This window comes from Malaclemys terrapin, chromosome 6, assembly GCF_027887155.1.
Source record: "Malaclemys terrapin pileata isolate rMalTer1 chromosome 6, rMalTer1.hap1, whole genome shotgun sequence".
NCBI lineage: Eukaryota > Metazoa > Chordata > Testudines > Emydidae > Malaclemys > Malaclemys terrapin.
In genome coordinates this window covers 40,336,316-40,353,390 of record NC_071510.1, presented here as the reverse complement: position 1 = coordinate 40,353,390, position 17,075 = coordinate 40,336,316, and the positions used below count along the sequence as shown (strand labels likewise).

Genomic DNA, 17,075 nt, shown 5'->3' with positions numbered 1-17,075 from the left:
ATTATTATTAATTATTATTGTCCAGCCAAAATGGTTCAGCCAATTCCAAGAATGAGGCATGGGGAAAATAAATTGTTTTACCCATCTGAAAAAATTCTGGCAATCTTTCCTTTGAAATGCTCTATTCCCCCATGGTTTGGAGCGGGGACTTGAAATTTGGCAGGGCTGCAGCATATGACTTTTGCCATCCCTGTCAAAATCCACCCAAATTTGGCCAATTTTTATAAGCCTTTGAAAAACTGCACTTTGTACATGCACAGCAGAAACTTGCTAGAGCTAAAATCTCCAAAGATTCCATCCTCACTAAGAAGCTCAAACCTCTCACAGCTCCTAAGTGCTGACCAGACTGCACATGTTCCATTTCCACAGGGCTACTGATTGTTCTCCCTCCACCCCATAGATATGGGGGCAAAGCTGGTCTTTCCCTGTAGTGGCTGCTCCCAGCTGTTCCAGGCCAGGCACTGGAATTGAAAGCAGGGAGCCTGTCTCCCTAGTACTCTGAAGGTTTAGGATAACCTCAGAGAGAGGATAATAAAATAATACTGCCAGAAAGAAAGGCTGGCAAAGCAATGCAGACATACCAGTGAAGACAGAGGTGCACCTGAAGACCTTATGAGGTTGAACTGATTCCCAGCTATGGCCCAGGCAACAGACTGATTGATTGCATTTGTAGATTCTTGGTCTTCATCTGGACTCCCTGTACGACCTTTCCCACTGCGGGCTTCTGAAACTAGATTTGAAATGCCCCATTGACTCTGCACACCATAATCCAACATTATTATGTTGTCTCAGTATTACCAAGTTCCACAGTCTTGTATTCCTGTTGGCTAATGAAACAAGTGGCATTTCCATGAGAGGCACTGCTTGTTATGTTGAAGGGGAAAGGGGAAGCAGGGGGTGGGGGTGAAAGAGGTATAGGATTAGCTGGCCAGTTTGCAACCACCAGCAGACTGCCAGGTTATACAAATAAACACAAGGATAGAAGGATCTGTTCTCACCCACTTCCGCTGTCTGGTAAAGTTGATTTATGCTTCAGAGGCAAAACCACTAAAGGATCTCAGGATGGCTCTGAACTGTAGTGTCAAACCAGTGCTTTGCACTGCTTGGATTAAATCACCAGTGCCAGGTTCAATGACATTACATTACTAAGCATGTCACCAAAGCTGTGCTTGGGTGGCGGATTCTCACAGAAATACACATACACTATCTTAGACCTTAGTCCATCCCGTGCTTTGCTGCACATTGGGCTACCCACATTTGCCATCCTTGCCTGTCAACTGCCTTTCTCACACATACAATACAATACAGTACAAATCTGGCAACTGCTAACAGAGGAGATGTCACCTACTGGCTAAAAGACAGGTTTAGGATTCAAGACTCCTCACTTCTATTCCCAGTTTTTCCACAGACTTTCTGAGTTACCTTGAGTAAATAAGTTATTTAAACTAATTTTTACAAGGTCCTCTAATACTGAGTGCTCAACTCGAGATACCAAAGGTTGGGTTTTTAGAAGTCCTAAGCAACTCCAACTGATTTCAATGTGCTCAGGACCTCTGAAAACTAAGCCCATGGCATCTCAATTTAGACACCCCAAAACAGAGGCACCCCAAGCTACTGGACACATTTGAATATTTAGGCCTTATCCTTGCTATCCCCAGTCTTCTCATCTACAAAATAGGGATAAAACCTAGATTAACAGAGTATGGTAAGGTTTAACCAGTGTGTGTCAAGTGTTTCAACACTCTTGGGTGGCAGGTGGTAACAGAAGTTCCGAATATTATTGTTCTATTCCAGACATGTACAAAAAATGTTCATAACTGGTGAAAAATTATATGTCTCAAAACAGCTATATATTTTTCTTTGCTGCCTTGAATTTTTCATGAACACAAATGGTAGCTTTGCAAGTAGCACAGCGTTGTCCTTTTAATAGAACATAAATAGCTGGTTTCTCTTAAAAAAAAAAAAAAAAAAATGGCAAACTGCTGCCTGGGACAAATTCATAATAACTCATTGAAGTCAAATATGACAGAATCAGACAGCATAGAGAATTATTTTTTAAAAGGATTAAAGATTTAGAACAGTATTTGTAGTTTCATGATTTCGGATAAAAGTCTATTCTAGACTCTTGAGCCTGCTGGTTACTTTTGCCTGCAAATGCTCCTTTTAACTACAGTACCACGATAACAGGACTATCAAATAATAGAAAAATGAGTACATAAAATGAGCAAGCCAATTTGTAAACCTGTCAATACTTCCTAATTAAACAAATAGCATAAAAACAAGCAAACAAAAAAATCTCCAACTCATCTAGGTGCGCACCAGCTAAATAATGTAACAACATAACATTGTTACCCTTATTCTCCTTGCTATTGTTTGTTACACCCATTTATATCTTAATATTAGATTGTAACCCTTCCAGGGCAGGGACCATGTTTATATGTTAGCCATCTATCAGAATAATTATTAATTATACAGTGATATAGCATTATGCATAAATAAAGCACTGCTCTATCATTTGCGCACCTAATTATTTCTGTACAGTTTCTAATTCATAGTATTTGAATAAACATTTTTCTGTACTTGAAAATCCAACTTACTTTGAATTAAAGAAACGTTGGCACTCGCAAGCATGTTTGGCATTAGAGTAGTTAAGGCAATCTCTTCTACATTTTGTCAGCTCACTTAATGAAGTCACTTTGAGAGGGCAAATAAGGGAAGAAAAGAAGGTCTTACCTGTAAAGTCATACAGCTGTGGCAGTGCATCCAAAATGATCCCAACCAAAGGGAGGTAAAGGGCAGCAATTTTGACCTTCACCTCTGGTTTTAAGCAGCGCTGGTCTAGGTCATGGGAACTCAGCAGGCTGTGCACAGCACTGATCGCTTTCCTCTGCACTTTACTGATTCTGTCAGCACAAACAAGGACTAGCTCTGTTACTGAGACACATGCAGGTTATATGGATCAAAGCGGTTATGAGAGATGACTGAGGCGGAGGAAGTTAATAAATATTCTGTGGATAATCTCTTATGCTATAACCAGAGAGTAACATCTCAGCCTGCATTCCCTAAAATAAATCCCGATCCAGATGTCAGACTTCACACCTGCAGAGCAATGATCACTGGTAACTAGTAATCCAATAAGGAAAACTGTCCCAGGCAATTTCAACAGGGCGGAAGAAATGGATTTAAAGAAACATGTCACACCCTTGCAATGGCCAAGTACGGCAATTGTCTAACCAAATCCTTCAGCATGATGGAAGGCAGCAGTTTTCAAGGCCTTCACTTGCTAAGAGCAAGTGAAATTCCCACTGATAGGATGTGAAATTCCAAATGACATTTTGCTCCATATTTATTTAGCACTATCGCATGTAAATAATACACATGCATTCACTGGGAGGAGAACATTTTGCCTACAAAGCAATCGTACTATTGCCTTATTACAAAGTGACCCCTAAGTAACTACCCACAGGGTGAAAGTACTACGTTTATTTGACTGAAGCAGTAGGAGCTGTACGTAACTGGCTCGTTCCAAGATGTTGTAGGTCTAGTGTTCATCACACTCTGCATAAAGATCTGTCATCTTTAAAAGAGATTATCCTTTCCAACTGAACTTTTTTTTTCCTCTTCAAGAAGTTGCCCCATAAGCTTCTTGTACCATACATTAGCTCCTATTTTTCCTATGGTTTTATATCACCACAGCTGCCCTCCTAGACAGAGAACTTGATAGTTCACCTTGCTCAAAATAAGTCTACTCCAAATGATGGGGTGGTTGTCTGGGCTCCATGGAAGCAATTCTGCAGTGGATGTTTGTTACAAGCATACACATGGAGGTTAACATGTGGTTTGTTCCAAGCATGCACATGGAAGGTAACATACCAACATTCTCCAGGGTACACAAGACCAGTGAAATGCTATCAATTCTACTCCAAAGGCAGAGGGAGCAATAAGTGGTGTTCTCTCTTGTTATGCTGACGATACTGCCTTTGTAGCAGTGGAAAGCAAGAGGCTGGACCTAAAAATCAAACCCACATCTCTCACATGACCATACTGAGTACTGATCACCGAGCCATCAGAAAAAATCCTCTTAAAAACTGAGAAACCTACCCTTCTGCCTCCGTGTCCAGTGCAGCTGCCAATTCAGTGAAAAGCAGTCCAGCCAAAAAGTGCTGCTGACGATAATCTGCCGAAAGGTCAAACATGCTGGCAATTTTCTGATCCTGGAAACTAGAGCAGGAGCTTGAATTCTGCAAAAGTATACCGGGTGTTTTAATGGATGATCAAAGAAAATATAACTCATTTAAACAGACAATAGTGCCACTCACTGAGAATACAGCTAACAGCCTGTTCTACTGTAAACCACTGAATACAACATGGGAACAAGGTAAACATCTGAGGGAAATATTGCAATGTATAATAAAAATGTGAAGCTTTTCAATCAAATTGAGCAAAATCTCTCTGAAGCAATTTTTTTTCCATGAATATAGAGAGCTATGCTGAACGATTTAAAGCTAGAGCAGAGTGTGCAATTATAACAGAGGGATGTATTCAATGACTTTAGTCTCTTTTACTGTTTGCAGTTGTCTGTTTACAATTTTCTTAAATCTGTTTTGAGGAATTTTTCAGTGAATACTTTCTATGATTAACCCTCTGGTTTAATTATGCATGAGCAGCTCGGTTCGAGTGTTTGATGTGCAAACAAGCTGTGTTTGTTAGTTTGAATAGGACACGAAGCCAGCATCAACCCTGTGTTCAGATTGCTCTGTAGAGTCTGTACCATTCTGCTGGCACAAATCAGCCCTAAAGCTGCATAACCAACCGTGGGAAGATCACCCCAGTGCAGAGCCCGCATAGTGGCTTCTTTGCCACATGCACACCTCTTTTCCATGGCTGGTACAAAAATGTGGCCCATAAGAAGGAGGGATGAACATGCTTTTCCTGTATCCTTGCAGTCTCTGTCTGGGGTTGCTGGCAGCAAGTGTAATTTAGAGCAGCCTTCAATCTGCTGTAACATATGGCTAGAACTGATGCACAGCCACGCCAGGATCAGTAGACTTGCTGCTGAGTTTGTGCTATCAGTTCCACAACTGTAACCATGGATCTGAACCATAGGTCACTTGGTACGTTTCTGTTCCCAACTGGGTGAGCATAACTCTTAAAATCTGTTTCCAGTGCAAATACTTAGGTTTACAAGTTCAGAATTTGCTTTTCATTAATATTCTTCAATATTCACTTGAAAATATTTCTGCCAAAAAACTAATTTGCTCGAATATTCCCGGAAAACAAACATGTAAAAACCAGATCCCAACTTTATGGCTGACCCCTAGCTCCATAATGGGCTGAATCAAAACCTGACCTCTGAACACCCCCCCAAACTTCGGGACAGTGCAGGCTTGAATTTGTATGAAACCCCTACAGAGTGGTCCTATCTCAGCTGCCATATAGATGCAGGCATAGCTGTTTGTTTGCAGTAATACAGAGGCATGGAGCATCCGGTTAAATGAATTTCCTATATGAGCTCTCAACAAAAATTCCACAAGATTTACCCCCAAGGCAACATTTCTTATTGAAAAATCTCACTCACGTTAGCAACTATCCTGTAGACAGAGCAGAGATACTAAATTGGTGGCCAGCTACTGTAGCAAATCATGCAAAAGCAGCAAAAAGCCCAATGGCTCGAGTTGGTTGTACTTTGTGGGTGACTCCTAAGGGAGGAAAGAGTTGATGATATTGCCTAAGGAAAAGATCGATTCTAAGTGGTAGCTGCCCGGCTCTGCTTTGCAGTAACTGGTTTTGATAGCTATGCAGAGTTCCTTGGTATTTTTAGTAGTGGAATCTCATTTCCAACTGTTTGGCATCAAGAATGAGCCTTAAGCAACAACTCTGGGAAATCTTGACTCTTAGAGCCTCAAGATTTATTTTAATGATCAGAAAGGACCTTAAAAAAACCCGTTGCCTTAATGAATATTGACTTGCCTGTACACTTAAGATGAGCAGTGAGAGCATGTGCAAAAGCTCAGAATGCAAAATCTGCTGCATATTTCCATATGCTATGACCCTCACAAACAGATGTTGCCATCTGATAGTACCTTGTGCTGCATCTTCACAAGCACAGTCATTGCTGTACATTGGGTGTGCGTAGCTTTTTTCAATTGGTGTTTCTAGCTGCGCCTACTGAAAATTTCTCCCACGTTTGCATGGTATGATATGTATGAACTTGTGCAATTCAGCTTCATAGTAACATCTTGCTGATATTAGTCCTTTCTGCCCCTTTTCTACAAAAGGGAGCTCACAACTCTTGATGATTATAGACTTATGAATCCTGACTTAAGTAGCTGAATACAACAGCAGTGGAAAGACCATCAGTTCTCCACATACATACGTCATATCAAGATGTCAGACATGTGATACGGACTGAGTGATGCCTACCTGTGATGACAGAGAGGGAGAGGGGGATGCTGGTGCAGACACTGAAGTCATGAAGAAGAGATTCAGATTGAGGTAATGTTCATGGCTGCAGAGAATCCTTAGGAACTCCAGCCTCATGGAAATTAGGGTGGGGAGGGTATTAAGCTTGTTTGACAGCTAGAAAAAAACAAACAAAAATATCATGTGACAAGCACGGGTAATTTAGATGTACACATAGAGAAATACTCTCTTCCTAAAACAGAATCAGCCAATGTAATAAAAGTAACTGAGCAGAGTAACAGACAGTAAAAAGCTCACTGGATTCTTGTGTTTAACAAGATTCCAACCATTAGGCATTCTCTGTTTAGTGGGGGTGTTTTTGCACTTGGCTGACCTCCCAAGAGAGGATCAGTTATTCTTTCCTTCCAGAAAACATGCAATTGCCTTAGCAAGCTTGTCTGGAAAGTAATTTTGAAGGATTCCTCCCCCCCACACACACATACTCACCCCTTTGTGCATAGTAATATTAACTTTTAAAAACTCCGTTGTGCCTGTTGCAAACTAAACAAAGGAATCTGCTCCTCCACTGTGCACCATACTGCTCCAAGAGTACTGTCAGATCCCTTCACAAGTGCAATGCCACAGCAGAAATTGTGGCAAAACAGTTGTGAACTTCAATGGAAGTTGTGCATGTGTCCAATGGCAGAATTTGGCCTTTTTTAGGTAAACATGAAAGGCTATATGGATCACAAGATCAAAATGCTTAGAAAAAAATAAAGAAGCACCAAATAACTTGTATGAAAATAATGGAGACGTCATGCATTTTTATACTGGGTTTTTCCAGGAGGATTTTGAAGCAAAGCCGTTCACAAAGAACACAAGAGGGTAGAGCTCGAGATGGATTTTTTTAATCTAAGACCATGTGGCATGGTCCAGAGAGAAACAGAGCCAAGAAAAATCTGCAGAAATGTAGCCAGTGTATGTCAGAGGTGGAGCAGGGTCAGCACAAACATTTTCTCCCACTTACTGCTCCGAGCTCCTCTGTTCAAACACTGTACAGTTGTGACTTCACAAGGTGGGGTGTGCACCTAGAAGAAGGGGGTATCTGTTCTATACAGCAAGCGAGCCTCCAAATACAGGGACTTTTCCTCTGGTAAATTATGAAAAAGTTAATACTGCTCATAGCAGCATTTCACTTTGTGTACTGAGTCCCACTGGCAGAGATACAGATCGTGAGAATGGCAGGGGACCTAAAAGCAGTATGTCCACTAAGTGGCTACTGCTAATGGGGTAGGAGGGTCAGGAAATAGCAGGGAGGGGCTCCCACTTTTTGCAGATCCACTGGGATCCACATGGTTGTGGACAGCATTCACTGCCTATTCCCAGGCTCCATTAAGCAGGGAATGTATCCTGCCTTTTGGGCACTATTACTAATGCCAGCCTCTTGAGGGAAAAATGAGTCAGAAGCAGAACTGAACAGATTACCAAACTTCATTCAGATACTGTTCTGAACGATGCGTACCTGATTACAGTAATGTCTGATGAGGTTAAACACGAACCCACGGTCCATTAGAGAAAGCAGATCGTACAGGAAAAATGCCAAGCTAATGTTGATCTTTTCTGCATGTTCAGTTTCCTTTAAAAAATAAAGAATTTGTGGTTTATAATATATAAAATTGCCAGACTCATTCACCCAAGTGAAGTTGTGGAAGCTCCGTTGCTGGAATAATTTTAAAATAGATTTGACACAATATAGGAAAATACACTGTAGGGAATAGCTGCAATCATTTCTACTCTCAGTTTCTTAAAAAATAATTGAATGCTTACTATTTACAGAACACTAAAATACTTAACACAGCTCTGACAGAATGTTTCTTTAATTTAAACTCTATTTAGTGAGCATCAAATATTTTATTTAGAAACCGTAAATCTGAGACTCATGACAAAAAAATTGCAGCATGACAAATCTCTAGGTTTTATGATTTAGCAGCTCAGTTCTGAATATTTACTAATGGTTTGATTTTCAGGGACCACAGCTCCCACTAAAGTCACTGGGAACTCTGTATGCTCAGCAACTCTGAAAATAAGGTCCGAGTTATTTGAAATTTATTAATTTGAATATAACCTTAAAAATCTTGGTTCTATGTGTAGTTCAGTCCAAAGAATTGTCTGACTGTGTGTGTGACTGCTTCTGGCGTGTACATGTGCGGGTGTGTTTTAATTAGCTTGTGTTCAAGTCCCACAGAGGTTGCTTATTCATGACTGATAGAGCAGTTTCAGGAAGTGAGACTGGGGGAATTGTATAGCCTTCGGTGTCTCATGTTAGAGAGAGTGGCTTTATAGTGTTCAGAGAGTCACTTTTTCATGTTTTTGTCTTTTCTGTTCAGATATATAAAGCTATTTTCTGTGATCTCATGCTGTTAAATATTTTCTTACTCTCATGGTGCAAGCAGTTTGCTAGCCTGGGCAAAGCAAGCCAGGGGGACATGCTTCATCACTGCAGGACTTAAGCAACAAGCTATTAAAAACATACCCAATATTGTGTTAAAACAAGTAGGCTGCTTTTGCATCATCTGTAAGAATCATACAAGTGTCATCTATGGCTTCTGAGTACAATTAATGTATATATCCAGTTCTCTAAACCCTCTGGGCACTTCAGTGGCATTTTCACACATGGAGAACTTTCACGATTAGACTCTCTGTCCTCACCCTATCAGAATGTGATCTAATTAACAGTACTGCCTATATAAGACTATTTGTGTCTTCTCTATAAAGAAGCCATAAACAGGCCATGGTTGAATGCATTGAGAGCATAAATTAAAATGTTGTTAAAAAGTGTTTTACTTAAGTGAACAGAAGTATTTTCATGAAATGCTTTTAAAGATCACAGTGACCCAGTTTTTTATTTAAACATTCCCGTAGCATTTTGCTAGTGCATGAAAACCAGAGAATGAAACTGACTAATCGATTTCCTTTGTCCAAGATGACTGAAATTCATAATATAAACAAATGGCATTAAGTAGTGAAAAGTAAGTTAGGTTTTTTAATTCTTCCATTTTTGTAACCAAATATGTTGATTTTCAAATATATTGGACGAAAGAGTTACAGTGAGGTAAAGATTTTATTTTTGATCTGTGAATTTCATATTAACAGCATTTGAAGCTGGTGATGAGATCATTTGGAACCAGATTCTGTAAACCTTCCCCAGGGTGAGTGTTACCTTAATTCTTAAATATTCCCAGGGCAATCAATGGATCCACTCATGAAATAAGATGATATGCAACATGAATAAGGATGTTAGAATCTACCACATAATGATTGACACAAGTGAGATAAAATAGAAATATTGGGTCAAATTCATCTTTGGTGTAACTTCAGTGATGTCAGTGAAGTTATACCAGGATTGAATTTGGCTCAGTAGGTCTTGCAGGAAATAACCACAAAAAGAGTGCTAGCAGGGCCGGCTCCAGGCACCAGCTCAGCAAGCAGGTGCTTGGGGCGGCCAAGGAGAAGGGGCGGCACGTCGGGCTCTTCGGCGGCAATTCGGCGGCGGGTCCCTTGGTCCCTCTCAGAGGGCCTTGCCGCCGAAGAAGAAAGCGGAGCGGTGGAGCTGCCGCCGATTGCAATCGCTGCTTTTTCTTTCTTTTTTTTTTTCCGACGCTTGGGGCAGCAAAAACCCTGGAGCCGGCCCTGAGTGCTAGGAAATGTTACATTTATTTCTTTGTATCCCACATTTACCTTCTGTGCTTTAACTAAAAGTGCTGCGATCTCTGAGGTGACCACGTTGACGATAGTGGTGATGTCATCTTTGAAACGATCTGAAAATCGACTTCTTCGCAGAGTATCTTGCTTGTCCATGTTATGAACATACTGAGCCATGCTCTTTATCTGCAAAACAAAACAAAACCCATTACTATCAAACGAATGCTTTAACACTGGCACTTGGGCCCGATTTCCCACAAGCGTCAATTTCACCTGCACAAAACTACCATCACAACTAGCATACTTGTTGTCAGTGTCAGCAGAGGGCCCAAGGACTGAGTGAGAATGGAGGCTGAACTATTGTCTTACTCATAGAAGTTGCCCCTATAGGTCGGGATTGATGCAAGTTGGCAGGACAGAACAGAGAGGTTTGCATTCCTGATATTTCTGCTGCATTTATTATGTGCAAACATTAGGATTTCATCCTTCATCACTGTGCTTGGTGCTGTACATAATATACAGAGGAATGCACAGTCCCTGAACCAAAAGGTTTAGGATCTAGAACAGACTGACAATACAGCTGTTACCTAAACTAAGTTTCAAGATCAAAAATGTGTGATATTTATTAAATGCCTTTTTTTTTATAGTGGATTACCTCTGAAAAGCTTCATTGAAGAAAGATGTTTCAAGGAGGGATTTGAAAGAAGAGGAGATGGCCATTTAGCATACCAGGAGAGGGAGACAGTTCCAGGCATCAGACACACTCTCCACTCTTGAGGTGCTACATACACTTAGAAAAGATTCAATTTCTCCCTACATGCCACCTATTTATTTTTTATTTCTTAAAGTACAACAGCTGTCTCTGCTCAAGTTCTGGACTATAAATGCCTATTTTACCAAATATATGTGGCAAAGCACATCACCCCTGCTGAACTGCCATGTTCTCATGTAGGTGCTGACATTCTAACAGAACATTGGTACTTAGAAGGAAAGCGTTACATTCAGCCATCACATAGACGGGATGCAAGAAGCCAGCAGCAGAAAGGTCAAATCCGTTTTCGAAAAACCTTTCCATTCCTGACCCATTCACTTTCTAGTCTCTATCCTGCATTCCCTCACGCATCCAAAGCTCACAGTTAAGTCATAGCTTCAATAATGAGAAAGAAAGAGAAGATCATTGGTCAGGAGTTTGAGATCAGAGAGAATGCAGGATGTGGGTCCTTGTTGTGCTCACAAAGGGTTCTCGTGATGATAGGCCTGGGGTATCACTCTTTGAATGAGTTCCTACTTCTTGGCTGGCTTTTGAATGGTTTATTTGCTGCCAGTGTTCACCAATAAGTCAGACCATTCTTCAGTGACGTCAGTCACCTCAGGCCTGCACAGGAGAATCTCAGTGTGTGGAGTTCAAGCACTGCGGGCAGTGGCCTATGCTATTAGCAGAGTGGAGAAAATGGCAGCTGGTATTCATCTGAAATGAAGGAAAGATACTAGCTTGACTGTTGTCTTGCAGTGCTTTGCCAGCTGTGGACCAATGAGTGCACAACATAAGCAGGGTTCTTTGAATCCTCAACCCTGGGCAGATCCTGCTGGCTACAGTTAGGATAAATTATTTCAGAGAATTCCCGCAAGGCTGATTTTTCTGTTTATGTGTTGGAGTCATCAGGGCTCCATGGAGAGTTGGATCTGAACCGAACCCCCTAGCCCAATACCGCCAAACTTTGGGGAGGTTCAGATCTGGAGGACAGTCCGCACTGTATGCCTCAGGCCCACTCTTTTGGGGAAGATTAGCTGGACGGACAGACGGACGGACGGATGGACAGACACACACACAGTCTGAGCATGTTCCTAAACTGTGGGTTGTGATGCACTATGGGGTATAGGTGGTTAAGACAGCAACAAATCTGCATCTGTGGCGTTGGGCACAAATGGCATTTAATTTCTCAATTATTATATAATGCTGTGAACAAAATCTTACCAGCAGCTCAAAGAAGAACCAGGCGTACTTGAAGACGGTTTCTCTCACCATCCCAGTACTGACCACCATCTGCAGTGCTAGCTCTTCATGGAAATGCTAGGAAACAAACACAGCATGGTGAGAAATGATTTAAACTGAACTCATCTTCCAACACTGACCCCTCAATCCAATACTGTGTGGGTGAAATTCACTCCATGTGTGCAATGCCCTCCATACTACAGTGGCCTTTTGTGTGAGGGGGTGATGTGGAAGAAGCTGCTGGGCACGAAGGCCTCTGCACTCCATATATGCTGGAAAGATTGACACCTTTGCTGCTTTGAATAAGCTGGTATGACAGGTGTGATGGGGACAGGTGGGGTGAGGGGTCACTGTAGCCACACCCAGTGCTGAGGAATCACCAAATGAAGGTGCAGATGGGAAGCAGCCATTACTCAAGCCCATAACTCATGGGCTTTGGGCAATGTGTTTAGGGCGTGAATTGCAGCCTATACTGCAGAGGTCGGCAACCTTTCAGAAATGCTGTGCCGAGTCTTCGTTTATTCACCCTAATGTAAGGTTTTGCGTGCCAGTAATACATTTTAACGTTTTTAGAAGGTCTCTTTCTATAAGTCTATAATATATACCTAAACTATTGTTGTATGTAAAGTAAATAAGGTTTTTAAAATGTTTAAGAAACTTCATTTAAAATTAAATTAAAATGCACAGCCCCCTGGACCCGGACAGTGTGAGTGCCACTGAAAATCAGCTCGTGTGCCACCTTTGGCACGCGTGCCATAGGTTGCCTACCCCTGCTATACTGATTCTGAGCACTTCTATGTAATGCATTAGCGTTTCTGAGGTTGGGGGGGAAGATGGTGAATGCTAAAGGGTGGGAATGAAGGAATCCTTAAAGCAAGATCTTTGCACTGGATCCTACTTGAAAACAATACTGTGTAAAGATGACTCTGAACTGAAAACCCAGATCCAAGCACCCCAAACTTTTAGGAAGTTCAGATCCAGATTTAAACTTTGCATTATGGTTCATTCTCTATACAAAAGGTATACAAGTAGAGATACTGAATATTTATATGGATAATGGGAACATCTCCAGTTACATTAGACAGGATAATTAATCCCTCAATAATTAGGAATGGATATAAACCTTCATGCTTCAGGACATAACTCAAACTCTAACAGAGGTCAGGAAGAAACTTCCCCTGTGGGCAAGTTATTCCTTAACTACCTACTGCAGGGTATCTTGCACTTTCTTCTAAAACAGCTGTTGCTGGTTGTTGTGAGAGACAGCAGACTGGACTAGAAGGATCACTTGTCTGATCTGGAATGGGAGTTCCTATGTTCTAATAACTGCTACCCTGGAACATGTACTGTCAGAGAGACAGATTGGGTTGATTTCAAAGACTATGAGCAGGGGAAAAGCCAATTTGGTGAATTCGGACCACAACTAGTCCTTCACTCCCCTTCCTTTACCTTGGGAAACACTGATCCATTATGATCATTACAAGTCAAAGTAAAGAGTCTCCAATCATATACATTGACCTGTAAAGCATTCTGTTACTTGCCAGAACTACTTGGGAAACAGAATCTAAAGAGCCTGAGATTGAGGGGGTTGATACAAAAATGAAGATATATTAATTTATCTACTGGTCAACCTCCCTGGTATAAACGTAACTTTTATGGCACAAAGCTTATTTGCCAAAACTGATAAATTAATTCTTTCCCTTTCCCCTGTACCTCATCTAAGTGTTACTGGCAAAGTTTGTTTTAGCAGCTGTTTAACAGCTCTCAGCCAGGCTTCAGATTGCTCTCGCATTGTGTGGCACTCTACCTTTTTATTGGATGGTCTTGGGCTTACAGATGCATTTGATGTGTCGTTGGTGGCGTCAATATAGAAAGACATCCGACTGGAGCTGCGATCTACAACCTGGAGAAAAGGGCCAAAAACCGGGGGGGGGGGGAGGGGAGATTTTAATTAATTAAACAAAGGAGAGTCAGCTGCTAGTTGTAAAAAAAAAAAAAAAAATACAAATCTCCCCTACCATCCTCTCTCTCACACATGCCCCGTAATGGGGGGAGGAGAGAGGAGGGAGGAGGGAGGGAAACAGTGCCAGGATTTGGAATTCAAAGGAAAGCAATGTAAATACCTCCACCACGTGGCCTACTCAAGTATTGCATTTAGACTTTAAAGCTCTCTTAATTCATCCACTCAACAAGAGCTGTTCTTGAAAGAAATTTCATATTTAGAACCACCAAATAAAATGACAGCTGGGAGTTTCTTTCATTAAAAACAACGTCCATTTAAAAGGTGGTGAAATGGCAGTACTCACCCAAGCATTGTAAATTGCTGTGATGCATGCTTTAATAACCTGCAATGTTGTTATTAATGTGATGCAGCTTTAATAACCTACATGTTAACTTTGTTTTAATTTAGGTAAATTAAAAAACTCTAGAGCTGAGTTATGTTTTAGGACACAGGAAATAGGAGTAAAATTCATAAACAATTAAATACAAGTCTACACTATTAAAAACTGATATGGATGAATAAATACATCCATATAAACAAATCAAATATTCATAACCTGCAAATATGACTAGTTCTTCTCTTTTATTTTGTTTTATTTCCCTCGAGCTAGACACATAAGTCTCATTTGTTTTAATTGGAGATGCACATGCCCATTGGATGGAGAACAGATTCAGAAAGTGCCTTATAATCAAGTTTGAAAACAAAGCACTGCAAAAGCACTATGCTACACATAATTAACATCAACAATCTATGTAATTCTGAACAAGAAAAAGAAGAAAATCAGTTTATGTTTCACTTTAATTCAATGGGCAAATTAAGGACTCACAAAAGAAGAATTCATCACCAAAGCAGATGCTTTTGGTGCCCATACTAGCTGATGTAAAATCACTGTGCTGATGATGGACATCCCACCTAGTCTCTCACTTGAAGTGCACACATTCAGCACTAAACAGGCACTGTGATTTTATAAAAAATGGCTGTGAAGAAATGGAATATGTTCCCTCTCGGCATTAGAAGAAGAATTCTTCTTTGTAAGATGTGTTTAACCCTCATTAGAGCCTGATCCAGCCCCCAGTGAAGTCAACAACAGTCTCTTTCCATTGACTTGAACAAGAGCTGGATCAAGTCCCTCATAAACACCCTAGGTATTGTTATGTATAGATCTTTCAGAACACAAGAAAAAAATTAGAGATCTGAAAATATGCACATCCTGCAGTGGAGACAAAATCCATCCATCCAGAGACAAAATTCTGAAGACCTTACTGATGTCAAACTACTGTTGACTTCTCTGGGACACTGAGAAAGGACTTAAAGATTTGGCACCAGAGCTTTAGCTTGCTGTTTTAGCGCCCAGATGAACAGCAAGACTTCTTGGTGGCATATATGAGTAGAGATGAGTCCACCCACAAAGTCTGGATCTGGGTCCTTCATCTGGGTTTTTGGGTTAGACCCTATCTCTAGCTACCAAGCTTTCTTTTCCTCCCTTACCTTCGATGACATGATATTTTTGACTTCCTCATCAGTAGCAGTCTGTGTACCATGAATATCTGGATTGCTGCAGCTCATTACCCGGCTCTGGAGAAGTCTGGACCCAACAGACACAGCTGTGGTGCGCCCAAATGTGTAATAACGAGACTCTGGCAAATTGGCACTTCCTGCTGCACCTGGTCACGGGAAGACGTTTTTTTTAAATCAGGACTGGATATCATATTAACACAACATTATGATCCCATGAAAGCCAGTTTTACTCTGTGCTCCTAAAGCAAACACAGCAAGAACAGCATGTAGATTCTGAATGCCGCTCCACCAACCTCACCTTTGATAACCTAACTAGGCCCGGAGCCAGAGGATGCAGAGTTAGGGGAAGGGTGGTGAGCTGTCCAGCACAGCACCAAGACAGAGAACACCAGAGGAAGATCAGAGCAACAGCTCCACAGCAGCAGCTTCTCTTTCCTTCCTTTCTCCTTCCACTTCAGAGACAGGCTGGTAGTCCCTTGCTGCACGTTAGACTGATGTACACACATCTGGGCTCAAAACTCTATCTCCACCCTTGATGTAGGTGATAGAAACTGAGGGCTTGTCTACGCTCAGAAATGTGTCAGACTAGCTAATCAGGAATGATTATTCTGGAATAGCTGTTTTCAGTAAATTTCCAGGTGTGGATAAGCCCTGATATTTACCACATCCCAACGTCAGCCAAATATTCAAGAAGAGCTCAGATTACACACGTGAGCAGGGGAATAAACCCCCCTCCCTATCACCTCTCACCCCTGTCTCTTTGGGTCCAGGCACGTAGGAAAACAAAGGGTTATTCATCTGCTTACTCCCTCCCTGGAGCAGGTAGGTGGGGAATGGGTGGAGCCTGGCCCCATCCCCCTACTCTCTTTCCAGAATAGCTGAACCAGCACAGAGGGCGGGAGGAGGGAAGTAATTTCCTGCTGGTATAGATCAGAAGGGAGTCACTGGTATAGATCAGTGGGGGAGGTTTAGGTTGGATATTAGGAAAAAAACTTTTTCACTAGGAGGGTGGTGAACCACTGGAATGGGTTACCTAGGGAGGTGGTGGAATCTTCTTCCCTTAGAGGTTTTTAAGGTCAGGCTTGACAAAGCCCTGGCTGGGATGATTTAGTTGGAGATTAGGCCCTGCTTTGAGCAGGAGGTTGGACTAGATGACCTCCTGAGGTCCCTTCCAATCCTGATATTCTATGATTCTATGATTCACTACCCATTCCCCCAATTTGAGGGATGTCACTCATTTTATTCTGAAAGTTACCAACATGGCACATAAATCGGGGTCCCCTCACTCAGAAATGGAGGTTCCAGAGAGAGAGTCACACCGAAGAAAGGAATCCCACCACATTTTAAAGTTTCCCACCTGAACAGGTCTGTGTGTGTCTTTGTCAGACACCATGTCCCACATCTGGGCCATTGCAGGCTGAGAGGTATATAACCACTCCTTGGGAGCAGGGCACAATG

The 17,075-nt window shown here is 41.6% G+C and overlaps 1 protein-coding gene across 3 annotated transcripts in view; it reads right to left on the bottom strand.

The window, feature by feature from the left end:
- The window catches only part of DOCK8 (dedicator of cytokinesis 8), a 127,468-nt gene that overhangs the window by 32,891 nt on the left and 77,502 nt on the right, over positions 1-17,075 (bottom strand). For all 3 annotated transcript variants that reach the window (XM_054032720.1, XM_054032721.1, XM_054032722.1), the window contains 9 exons: positions 15,588-15,763; positions 13,905-14,000; positions 12,080-12,175; positions 10,141-10,290; positions 7,925-8,038; positions 6,424-6,579; positions 4,102-4,241; positions 2,734-2,903; positions 582-730 (listed from right to left, as the gene is read on the bottom strand). In XM_054032720.1, the coding sequence (XP_053888695.1) occupies positions 582-730; positions 2,734-2,903; positions 4,102-4,241; positions 6,424-6,579; positions 7,925-8,038; positions 10,141-10,290; positions 12,080-12,175; positions 13,905-14,000; positions 15,588-15,763 (1,247 nt within the window). The remainder of the gene's footprint in view (positions 1-581; positions 731-2,733; positions 2,904-4,101; positions 4,242-6,423; positions 6,580-7,924; positions 8,039-10,140; positions 10,291-12,079; positions 12,176-13,904; positions 14,001-15,587; positions 15,764-17,075) is intronic.